This window comes from Mchenga conophoros, linkage group LG11, assembly GCF_057382185.1.
Source record: "Mchenga conophoros isolate Kocher_MC1m ecotype Shallow Benthic linkage group LG11, M_conophoros_male_GT1.1, whole genome shotgun sequence".
In the NCBI taxonomy this organism is placed as follows: Eukaryota; Metazoa; Chordata; class Actinopteri; order Cichliformes; family Cichlidae; genus Mchenga; species Mchenga conophoros.
Window position 1 is genome coordinate 9,466,473 of NC_140536.1, and position 12,763 is coordinate 9,479,235.

The following is a 12,763-nucleotide window of genomic DNA, read 5'->3' on the forward strand; positions in this document are numbered from 1 at the left end:
TAAACTGAACTGATTAATAACAATTCAGAAAAAATAACCGTTTTTCACTATGAGAAAATTTATGCTACACATTTCAATATTTTACATATGGAACAGTTACTTATTTATTAGTTATTAAAGACATCGGCTCAGTTTTGGCACACAGTGAGTCAGTCCATCCAAGACTTCTATGATATTCTCCACATTCTTATGCATACCGAGTTAGTGTAAATCATTATTAGGAAGGCCAAATCTTTTTGGGTTACTGACCTGGGGCGTTTCTGTCCTTTGACATCTCATATGAACTTTGGAGTTGACCTGCGTAGCTTCTTTGGCACAGCTTCTGGGTTCCACTGCACACAGACGATCTCAGCGTCAGAGCGCAGAGATCGGTTCAGTTTGCGCAAATTGTGTCCTTACGCAGTCCTAACACTCTGAGTTGCGCGGAGCAGGAATGGAAGAGCCCAGCGGGATCCTGATTAAAGGAGGCAAAGTTGTGAACGAGGACTGCTCCGTGATCGGCGACGTTTACATCGAAAATGGGAAAATAGTTGAGGTTGGACTGAATCTTCAGATTCCAAAAAGAGTGCGAGTCATTGATGCCACCGATAAACTGGTGATCCCCGGTGGCATCGACACGCACACGCACATGGAACTGGCGTTCATGGGAACCAGAGCTGTGGACGACTTCCATATTGGAACCAAAGTAGAGTTTCATTTAAAATGAATCTGTCATATTAATTTCATGTTGCTTGGCAAGATATGTTTGGCTATGTTTAGCAAATCAAAAAAGCTGGTAGTAAGAGTAATCACCTTCACCTATTATGAGTGGAAGTGGAAGTGCATGCGATGGATGCAAGTCCTATTTTTCTTTTTTAATCAAAAGCTGAATTTGGAATTTGAGAGTAGAATCAAATGAATATTGGATAAAATATGAATAAAACACTACAGCGACTTGAGAATCACCTCTGTCTTAAAATAGCATCAGTATGCAGTTTTGCGTCATAAGTATTTGACAACAGCTTTAATTCAGGGAATTTAAGCAAAATATTGCATAATTTTTTGGGAAGGAAAATACATAGACAGACACTTTTAGAAGCTCAAAAATAATTGGACAAACAAAAATAATTTCATATATTAAGTTGTTTTGAATACTTGGATGAAAATCCTTAAGTCAGTGACTGCCTGAAGTCTAGAAGCTGTGGAAATCACTGAATGCTGTGTTTCCTCTCTTGAGATGCTCTGCCAGGCCTTTACTGCAGTCAAGTTCGGTTGTTTGTGTGTCTCTCTCTACCTTCAGTTTTGTGTTTAATAACTGAAAAGTATGCTCTGTTGGGTTGATATCAGGTGACTGATTTAGCCACTGAAGAACATCCCCTTCCTTTACCTCGAGCAGTGGGAAGTGCAAATCCATTTTGCAACATTTGGTTGAATCTGATCAGAGATTATAGCCCTGAACGCTTCAGAATTCATCCTGCTGCTTCTATCAGCAGTCACAAAAACACAAATCAATAAACACTTTGACTAGTTCCACTGGCAGCTGTACATACCTATGCAATAATATTGCCTCCACCATGTTTGGCAGATGGTGAGGTGTGCTTTGGCTCATGAGCTGTTTCTCTCCTTCTCCACAGTTTTCTCTTCCCATCATGTCTCCATTCCTCTCTTGATTGTATTCTTTGACACTGATATATCTACCTCCTCGAGACGTTGGTTAGATGTTGGGAAATTGTTTTTCTTAACTGTGGGGGTAACTCTGTTGTCAGAGTTAGCCTTCTTCTCAATGCAGTTTGATTCAGTTTCATTTATGTGGCTCCAAATCTTCTTGATCCCACAAAGAATTAATCTGCAGGACAAAATCAGATCAGAGGTCATTGTAAAGCTGATGCCCACGACTTCTCAACATTTGTATCAGGTGTTATTTTAATGGGAGTGACAATAAGAAATCTGACAATCATTGTTTATTCAGGCACCATTCACAAAGATGATTGTTTTTAACATCTGGACTAGTAGCCACACTCAAATCACTTTTTTCCCAGCATTTTCTACTTCACAGGTTAATCATTTGCTTACTTCTCTGTGGTAATGTGTGCATTTCACCAGGCTGCTCTGGCAGGAGGGACCACAATGATCCTGGACTTTGTCATCCCCCAGAAGGGCAAGTCTCTTCTGGAGGCTCATGACCGATGGCGTGAGACGGCTGATCCCAAAGTTTGCTGCGACTACTCGTTGCACGTTGCGGTCACATGGTGGAGTGACAAGGTGAATGAGAGTGAATCCTTTTGTTTTAGTAGACTACTAGTATTTACTGTCTAGACACTAAAACTAATGACACTAGGTCAAGTAGGTTTGCCCAGTCCAAATATTGCTGCCCCCTTTTCCCCAGAGCTCCATACATGTCTCCCTTATTACAATCATTTTTCTTTTTTAGGTCAAGAAAGAGATGAAGACTCTGGCCAGAGAGAAAGGAGTAAATTCCTTCAAGATGTTTATGGCCTATAAAGATGTGTTTATGCTGCAGGATTCTGAGCTATATGCTGCTTTTGCTCAGTGTAAGGAGGTCGGAGCCATAGCTCAGGTTCATGCTGAGAATGGAGATTTGATTGCAGAGGTTGGTGTGAACCACACGAAACAAATGAAAACAGATTTTGAAAAAGAAGTTGCTTGTATTAATGAGCTGTTTTTTTCTTACAGCTACTTATTGCCTATACTGTACAGGGGGGAAAAAGCTGCTAATAGTAAAGTAGATCTGATATTTGACATTCCAAACTTAAGCAATATGGTTATTTTTTGTAAAATATCAAGAGTTTAACTTGAGAAATGAAACAACCTAAGCGTGGTGAGATACTAAAGCTAAACAACACAAGCCTATATGCTGTTTTTGATTTTCTGTCAGTGAAGGTTTTGTAAGTGCAGCTCAGGTAATCAGTGTCAGAGTATAAACACACCAGAGCCCACAAGGAATGCTAAGTTAATGTTTCACCCTGATGGCAGCTAAGCTTCACTTTGTGTCCAAAGAATAACAAACACTGTGGCTGTGAGGAACAGAGAGGAACTGTGGTGCTGAATGAGGAAGACAGGAGCGGCAGAGAAGCATGTGAGAGTTGTGCAGGACATGTATGAGGACAGGGAATAGTGGTGAGAAGCGCAGTGACAGAAGGGTTCAAGGTGGCAGTGGGATTACGTCAGGGATGGGCTCTGAGCCCCTTCTTGTTTGCAGTGGTGATGGATAGACTGACAGATGAGGTCAGCCAGGAGTCTATGTCTAGACTATGATGTTTGCACACAACATTGTGATCTATAGTGAGCATGCAGTAGGTATGTTCTGGAAAAGTATTAAAAGTTAGTTGAAGCAATACACATTACATTTGTGTGAATGAGAGGGAGACAGGTGGAAAGGAGAACATCCAAGGAGTAGTGGTAGTGAAGACAAGATGAGTCTATGGATGGTCAGTGATTCAAAGCAATGGCATGAGAAGTATGGAAGAGAGTCGAGGCTGGATTAAGACTAATGTCAGTGATAATTTATGACAGAAGGACAGAAGCATGAGTGAAAGGGAAGGTTTACAAGATGGTAGTGAGACCTGCTATGATTTATGGTTTGAAGAAGGTAAAGCTAACAAAAAGACACGAGGTTGAGCCGGAGGTGTGCAGGGCTGAAGATTTTCATTGGCAGTGACCCGAAAGGACAAGATTAGAAACGAGTACATCAGAGGGACAGCTCAGGTTGAGCAGTTTGGAGACAAAGATAGAGAGACAGGTCTGAGATGGTTTGGACACGCGCTGAGGAGGGATAGTGGATATACTGGAACTTTGTGGAGCTACCAGGCAGGAGGGAAAGAGGAAGACCTCAGAGGAGGTTTATGGGTGTAATAAAGGAAGCATTCAGAGGACTGATTTGACAGAAGAGGATAGGGATATGTTGGGATGGAGGCAGATGGTCCGCTGTTACCCCTGAAAGAAGAAGATGAAGAAGGTTGGTTGAAAGCCCCGTGACACGCGATGTTGGAGCAATGCCAAGGAAAAAAGATGAAATCTGTCATTATCTGTCACCAGAAACCTTCCCCACAGATATTTTGACAAGTTATGTCAGGATAAGCATAGGTATAATTAATAGCATATATCCAGTTAAGGTGTTCAAGTTTCAGAGGGATAGGAATAGTCATGGTGGCTCACTGAATTGACATGAATTGGAAATTAACGATGTAATTTCTATTAATATTAGACAGAACTGCAGCTACATTCAGACAGTCAAAATCCCCACTATGAGAAAGATCTGTTATTTCTTATGTGCATTTTCCAGCATTTTTTCAAGTGTCATGGCAAAAAACTACCACCAGGGGGTAGCAAATACTCAACAACAACTCGTGGATCTGTTGTTGCTCAGAGCAACATGAATACTGTATTATTGCTGCTTGGAAGTGTGTTAAATGTCTTTCCAGCACTACAGTAAGGCACTCACATGTTGTTATTCATAGTAGCAAATTTTAATTCAATCGAATCAATATAGATTCATCAAGTATAAATCTGACTGTCTGGTCAGTCCGTCTCTGCCTTGAAGTGCCACCGTGCCGTGTTAACCTTCCATCTCCTTTAACCTTTAATCCTGACTTGTTGTCCCTGCTGTGAACTGACAGGGGGCTAAGAAGATGCTGTCCATGGGCATCACAGGACCAGAGGGCCATGAACTGTGTCGGCCAGAAGAGGTGGAGGCCGAAGCCACCCAGCGAGCTATCACCATCGCCCATGCTGTCAACTGCCCGCTCTATGTGGTTCATGTCATGAGTAAATCTGCCGCCAAGGTTGTGTCTAACGCACGCAGAGATGGTGAGTGTGGACTCCTCCCTCCTGCTGTTTAAAGAGGGTGAGGCTGAGAGCTGATGAGCTTCAAAACTGGTTTCAGTTTTCTTTGTTTTATGTTTTAGTCAAATATTGAGTTATACAGTGTTTGCACATTTTGTTTTTTGTTGCTATGGCAAAAAATAAAGCCACTGAGAATTTTATCTCAGCATGAGGTTTCTGATTGCTCTCGAGCAGATAAAGTATACTCGGTTTTAGTAAACATCCGACACAGGTTTTTTCTTTCTTTCTTTCTGAACAGGGCGTGTAGTGTTTGGGGAGCCAATTGCTGCCGGTTTGGGCACTGATGGTACCCACTGTTGGCACAAAGACTGGGCCCATGCTGCTGGTTTTGTCATGGGTCCTCCGCTTAGACCTGACCCCAGCACACCTGGGTACCTTATGGACCTACTAGCTAAGTAGGTAGAACTGAAAGTCCAGCAATATTGCTTGCTGGTGGTTTTTATTCAGTGCAGTGTGTGTTTTTTCCTGTCTCTCTCCCCGTACCCCCAACCAGTCGTGACAGATGGCTGCCCCTCCCTGGGCCTGGTTTTGCTGGAGGTTTATTCCTGTTAAAAGGGAGTTTTTCCTTCCCACCTTCACCAAGTGGTTTCTCATAGGGTACAGTCTGATGGTTGGAATTCTTTTTCTATTGTTGTAGGGTCTTTACTTATATAAAGTGCCTTGAAGCAACTGTTGTTGGGATTTGGTGCTATATAAATGAAACTGAGTTGAATTGAAATTCAATTCGGTTTGTATTTTGGCTACAGCTACAGATTTTTTTAGGCTATGGGAGTTTAGAAGTTCAGAATCCCATGTGATCCCACGCAGAATCAGCTAATACAGATTTATCCAAATCAGACAAAATGTATCTGGATCAATTGTACTATGTTTTTGCTGGTTTTTTGCTGCTACAGTTTTTGTTTGTGCTGGTATCATTTTGAAAATATTAATAAAAGAACATTTCTGAAGTAATTTAAAAGCATGCCACTTGGTGCGTATTAGTTGGACCTGAATCAGAGGTTCTGTTGACGAGTTAGGTCCAGCAGGCCTCAGGTTGGAGCACCAAACCCTAAACAGCTTGAAAAATACATAGTTTGTATCTGTCATTGTTCCATGTGATAAAAATAGCCCAAACATTGTTTGGTCAAATTGTTCATCCAAGGTCAACCACATTGACCTTTGAGAAACTTTTATTAAAATGATAGAGGCACAAAGAGCCATTTTTGCAGCACAAACATTGAATACCACGTCTGTTGGATTTAAAGAAGATGGGGATTTTAGCATTTTAGGATCATGTTCACATATGACATCTTTGCATGACAGAACTTTCACTTGCAATTTTGAATCGTACGACAGACTGTGTTAACAACAGTGATTTCTGGAAGTGTTTCTGAGGCTGTGCAGCTATTCCTATGACTAAATCATTCAGTCTGAAGGCCTGTAGATCAGGGACAACTAATATTCATTTTGAGCCTTATCGATTGTGCACTGAGATTTCTCCAGATTCTCAGAATCTTTTAGTTATATTTTTTTCTGTAGATGATGAAATATTCAAAGCTTTAGCAATGTTATGTTAAGGAAAATTATTCACAAATTGTTCCACAATTCGTACAGTTTTTTTTTTCAGATTGGTGAACCTCTGCCCATCTTTACTAATGAGAAACTCAGCCTCTCTAAGATGCTCTTTCTATACCCAGTCTCATTATTGACTTGCAAAATACGTTAGCTCCAAATTAGCTCAAAATGAACTAAGATTTTCCATGAAATAGTAAAAATGTCTCAGTTTAAAAATTTGATGAGCTTTCTATATTCTATTGTGAATAAAATGAAGGTTTATAAGATTTGATAATTTGACATGCTGTCGCAACTTTTTTGGGAGTGAGGATTTAGAATTGACCAAAGTGACCCTCAAGGTTACTGATACATTTTTTAGGTTATTCCATCATCAGTTTGGACATAACAGTCATTTTCCTTCTGTTCATTGTGCCAGTGATGATCTAAGCGTGACAGGGACGGACAACTGCACCTTCTCTGTGTGCCAGAAAGCCCTGGGCAAGGACGACTTCACCAAGATCCCTAACGGTGTGAACGGTGTCGAGGACAGAATGTCTGTCATCTGGGAAAAAGGAGTGGTTAGTACTAAGGATATACTCACTTTTTTAGTTGTCTTTTTTTAAAGCACCGGTTTCTTAACAACAAGTTTTAAAGATGCCATGTGGTTAATGTTCGCATAACAAAAAGTAGCAAATACACATTTTTGACTCTGTACCGGCCCATTTGCATTCATGACGGCGTGCCATGATGTTTAATGTTGGGTTACTGTTTTTACTATCAAATATTAATAATTCTACTTTTCTCACAATTATTTGGATGATATGCGTATTTCTTTTTTCCTGCAACACACAATAAACTCCCAGAGGTGCAGATGGCTGCACGATTGCAAGCACTGCATTTTCTGGCCATTGTTGTGGGGACTGTGTATCAGCTCAGCTGCCCCAAGGCCACTGGAAAGATTTACTTTGTGCAACAGTGCTTACAAATCACACATTAGATGATATTTTGGCTGAAATGAGTTGCTTGCACTGACCTTTTGTCTGCTAATTCTGTGTATTGTTGTCATCCAGTGTGGCCCCCTAACTCAAACTGGGTGCTTTGTGCATTTTCTTCTCCCCTCAGCATAGTGGCAAAATGGACGAGAATCGATTTGTGGCTGTCACCAGCAGCAACGCAGCAAAAATCTTCAACTTCTACCCGCAGAAAGGCCGAATCGCCAAGAACTCGGATGCTGATGTGGTTATATGGGACCCAAGGATGACCAGGTGAGAACTCCAGCTCAGGTCATTCAGCAGTCTGGAAGAAATCTTTAGAAATCGAGCAGTGAAAGAAAGCCTTCAGCTGGTGTACGTAAAGTTTTAAAAGTGCATGATGAATGCAAATCCTGATGTTAAAAATGGTAACGTCGCCACTGTCTCCATCAGAGCTCCATCACACGGTGATGCTGATCCATTTGGCACACTTGAGAGCGTGTCTTAAGTGTGCCAGGCACTTCACTAACTAAGATAAGGTTTTTAAGTTTAGCTGTAAAGCATGTAGGCGACAGATACAGGCACCTAAAAAGAGAAGAGCTATATCTTTCATCCTGTGCCACGTCAACACTAACGCACTCACTAACCCTCCACATAAGCTGATTACGTCTATGCTCCATCCAAAAGTCGGTGTATGTCATCACTTATCTATAGCTGCAAATTAAAGCATAACACAATTTACATATGAATGAAATTCATCACTCTATTAAAAATTTTTTTAAATTGCTGTTTGGTAATTTTATATTTTTAGGAAAAGATTTTAACACACTTACATAAGGCATGAGTGAGACGATGCTGATGGGTCATGGTAAGAATTTTGAAACTGACGAATATTTCATGTGGGAGCTAAACCAATTTCCTTCGTGCAGAATACACGGCGTTATGGCTGCTTTCAGGAATGTGCTCAGAATATCGCAAAACTGGTCATGTGATTGTGTTGTATTATTTGAGCTGTTGTGTGAAGCACAAGCACAAACAAAGACAGTTTGCGTTCCAGCATCATGTGTACTGTAGCACAATCTTATATGACCTGGAAATAGCAATGCACCGCTCTGTTTGCTGAAGGATCTGGGCTGCGTCCCTCAGGGATCTAACCCACTGTGGATGTGAGTTGATGAAGAGCATAAACCCCAGTGTAATTTTCTGTAAATGAATTTACTGATAATAATACAAAAACAACAAAAAAAGATTATGTCAGGACCAATAAACTCCACAGTTGTTACTATGACGTGCTTTCCAGTTTGTCTTTCCTCTCAGACCTGTCACTCCTGGACATCAGCTGTTGTCCATTTAAGTTGTGTCTTTACCATATGCGCATGTCTGTGGAAGTCATAATGCCTTTCAAGCATGAGAGCGCATTGTATTTGATTGCTGCACAGTGAATTCATCTGTGAAACTGTGTAATTAATTTGCCGTCAGCACAAGTGTCACTTCATAACATCCGGGACCAGGGGCCACAAACAGTTGCATAACCGCCTCCCCCCCACAAAAAAACCCAAATCCCTAGGAAGCTCACTCAGTTGACTTGTTTCTCATAATTGGGTGAGCTGAATAATGAGGACACATCTTGTTTTCGTCAGTGCACACTAGGCATGGTGTCTGGCTTCACAAATCCACAGGAAACATGTTTGTGAATGGAGAGTAAAAGGGGTCAATGAAAAAAGAAAGAAAGACATCCGGTGCATTTCATGGAAGCAGCTGAGTCACACTTACTTTGCTGTTCCCTGCTGACTTGGTCTTTCACTCAAATGTGATTTATTTGTTCGACATCATCAGTTTGTACTGTGCAGAGCATTTCATACATTTATTATGAAGAGATTTTCTACAGTCCTAATCAACTTACTTCACGTAGTTGTGCAAATATACATGTTGTAACTTAAAGCTGCTGTGATCAGTCATTTTCTGCAGATTGCCCACTCCTCTCTCTCTCTTATATTTTTGTTTGTTGGTCCAGTCAATTCCAACTTTGGTTTCAGTTTTTGATTGAATGGGCTCGAGTTAGTAATTATATGGAATCTGTCTGTGATAATACAGCCACAAATTCACATTAACTCCCATTAATTTGATGCTGTATACATCAGAAATTCAGACGTTTGTCAACATGCATAAATACATTGGGTGACTTTCATGTGTTTGGCTGATCATATACACCTGTTCAGCTGTTGGTTGAACAGGTGTACCTTTTTTACATTTTAATCCAGAAACTAAAACCTAAGAAACGAAGAAATTCTATCATTTCTTTATAAATCAAACCTGGCAAGGTTTGAACTAAAGCCCCAGTTTCCTGTCCTTAGCTCACAGGCGTGGCACCCAATATGGTCTTCTGTTGCTGTAGGCCATCTGTTTCAAAGTTCGACATGTGTACATTTAACAGCAGTATTGTCATTGTACACCATTTAAATTACTTTAATAATTTCTGCTACTAAACTCCATCACAGCTATGCTAAATTTATTTTGCTGAGAACTGAAAAATGTTGCCGCTCTTGTGTTTCTTTGTTCATATTTCCCATCAGGTTCCAGCTTGCACAGTCTTTTTTTATATCTGGATACTGGCTATGCTGCAATATTATGTGGCTGTGCTCACGCAGCAGCCTTTGGATAGATGCCACAATAATGTAATAGGCAGCAGTGAAAATGTTGAGGTGCCTTTTTATTGTCTGAAAGAAGCTTAGTGTATGTGCTTAGTGAGCCTTTAAGAGCCTCACATGAGCAAAAGTTTTGAATAATACATTATATTACTGCTGCACAGTGAACCAACTGCAAGTACATCTTGGCCTGATTCAATCAGTTTCAGATGAGGATGGACTGCATTAAGTTTTCACAATAGATTTATCCTTTTCTTTGGTATTCAGAAAGCATCCAGCAATTATCTAACGCAGGCTACATGTGACCAATGAGTTTAGCTCATAAAAAGCCTCCACTGACTGTTTTTAAAGCTGCCAATGTATCTTTATGTAGGAAAATATCTGCCAAGACTCATCACCAGGCTGTGGACTACAACATCTTTGAGGGTATGGAGTGTCATGGGGTACCTGTCATTACCATCTCCAGAGGCAAAGTGGTGTATGAGGATGGGCAGCTGAAGGTGTCACCAGGACATGGCCAGTTCATCCACAGAAAACCATTTTCTGAGTTTGTTTACAAAAGAATCAAGCAGCGGGAGCAGGTTAGTAAAGTCTTAGCGTCAGAAGTGTCACTGAAGTTCCAAATTTTTTGGATGTGAACTTAATGGGTAGTGCATACACATACATATACAAAAGTGTTGCGATTTTGCAAAAAAATTTGCTCTTGAAAAAATGCACTCAAAAAAATCAAGTTGACATCAAGCGATGATTAGCTGGCCCTGAAACAGAGATTCTGGGTTCATCCAGTTCTCGTGAGAGGGCAGCATCAGGGAGAATTTCAGGGTTTGGTCCAAGAGTTCAGGCTGTATCACGATAGCTTTCATAGGTGAGTCTGAAAAATATCTTTAACACACAAAATATTCACACCATTTTTACACATCTGGTGTGTAAAAGCCTTTAGCCTAACTGTTCCCTCTTTTATTTACTATTTATGGTCAGTTGAGGTAAGCAAACTGGATGCTGGTTGTAGCGTCATATATGCTGTAAGCATATAAATTTGGATTAAATTACCCAGAATATTGCAAATAAGTATATCTCAATAAGATGAACTATACAGGAGACTACAGACTACAGACTCAGGTGTGATTTTGACTCAGTCTACTTCTGATATTTGCTAAAACTGATATTTTCCTGTGTCCATTCCAAGTGCAGATCATGAATTGCACAGAGGACATACATTGGCAGGACCGCTTAGCTGTAAAACACTTTTCATAGTTAATTCAGAATTATGAACTTGAAGCAACCAGACTGGGAGTAGGTACCACGCACAGGATGACCTAATGTTTCTGTCTGCTTTGTATTTGACCTGCAGGTGAGGAAACCTACAGCTGTGACCAGAAAGCCATATGAAGGCAAAGTCATTTCTGTCTGAACACATACCTGGGAACTTAAAGGGCACCTTAAATCTCCAACAATGCAACCCAGAAGCTACCCATTGCACAAACAACAAGTGTTTTCTCAAAGACAACCTTCATTGGAGTAGCTTTTTGCATTTCAAGCATATGAGGGTTATAACATGTTGAATTTCTGCCTGAGTCAATGCTCCGCTGGAAGAGGAAACTGAGTCACATACAGCTGTATCTGCAGCCAGCTCTGTTCAGTACACAGATCACAAAAACCAACTCTGCTGCTGCAAACTATACATTTATTACTAACACCATTATGTAATAACCCAACTCACCATAAGAAATCCAAATCGGGTTTATGCATGAGTTCCTGGTTAGTAAATGAAAAGTCTCTAAATAGAAAAAAAACAAACAATTTCACTGTATATTGTGTTCTGTGCTCTAAAACAATAGTAAATCAGCATTTATAGTTGTGTGTAATTATGCCTGAGTTTTCTTCTTCACAGCATGTTTTTGCATTTTTTACCCCCATCTTCTAAAATGCCAGTTGCCACTGGTAACAGAACTGTCTCTCACCCAAAAGCATCCTTTCCCTTTGATGAAATATTCATTAAACTACACTGACATGCATGTGGTAATAAGATTTACTCCGCTGACCCAGACGGACTCTGTGTTTGCATATTCAGCAGGCTCACACATCATTATACACTCCATCTATGCCCATGTATGAACTGCATTCATTCCTTCTCGTGGTAAAAAAGGTCTGCGGCTGTCATCGAGCATCATGTGGCAGCTTCCCATTGGGGCGGGCATGCTGGCATGTTATTATGCCACAGGGCCAGTTGAGACATAGTGTGAGCTTATCAGGTTGCCACACGGGTCAGTGGTAGTGTCACGGTCTGGCTGGGGCAGGCCGTATGTGTTGCAGAGGAGGACTCAAGCGCAGACCGAAACGTGGTGTGGATTAACAAAACAAGCCGTTTAATGAGACTAGTAATGAGGGTACAAAATAATAGGGCATCGTTGAAAACTAAACAATAACCTAAACTGGGTGAACTAATAACAAAACATGAAAAACCTTAACCATAGTGAACTGACATGGGTACCTGGAGATGAGACATGGATGAGCAGACGACCTGACAAAGAATGGCTGAGAGCACACAGACTAAATGGACACAGGAGGATAATGAGGGAAGTGGCAACACATGGGGAACCAGCTGACACACATGAACATAACGACGTGACAATGGGAGAGTAAAACTGAACACGATGAACACAGACACACCAGACCTCTTCACAATAAGACAGGAAACAGTGAGATATAAACATGACAACCTGGACTGACAACATACGCCACAGACATAAAATACATGAAAGCAGGGGAGAC

General features: G+C 40.8%; 1 protein-coding gene across 1 annotated transcript; it reads left to right on the top strand.

The window, feature by feature from the left end:
- Positions 1-329: 329 nt before the first annotated feature.
- dpys (dihydropyrimidinase) lies at positions 330-12,006 on the top strand. The gene is made up of 9 exons (XM_085290789.1): positions 330-685; positions 2,083-2,241; positions 2,411-2,590; positions 4,617-4,806; positions 5,081-5,237; positions 6,812-6,953; positions 7,498-7,640; positions 10,365-10,572; positions 11,343-12,006. Exons 1-9 carry the CDS (start codon positions 434-436, stop codon positions 11,400-11,402), a joined length of 1,491 nt encoding a protein of 496 aa, XP_085146915.1. The 5' UTR covers positions 330-433; the 3' UTR covers positions 11,403-12,006.
- The last annotated feature ends 757 nt before the right edge of the window (positions 12,007-12,763 follow it).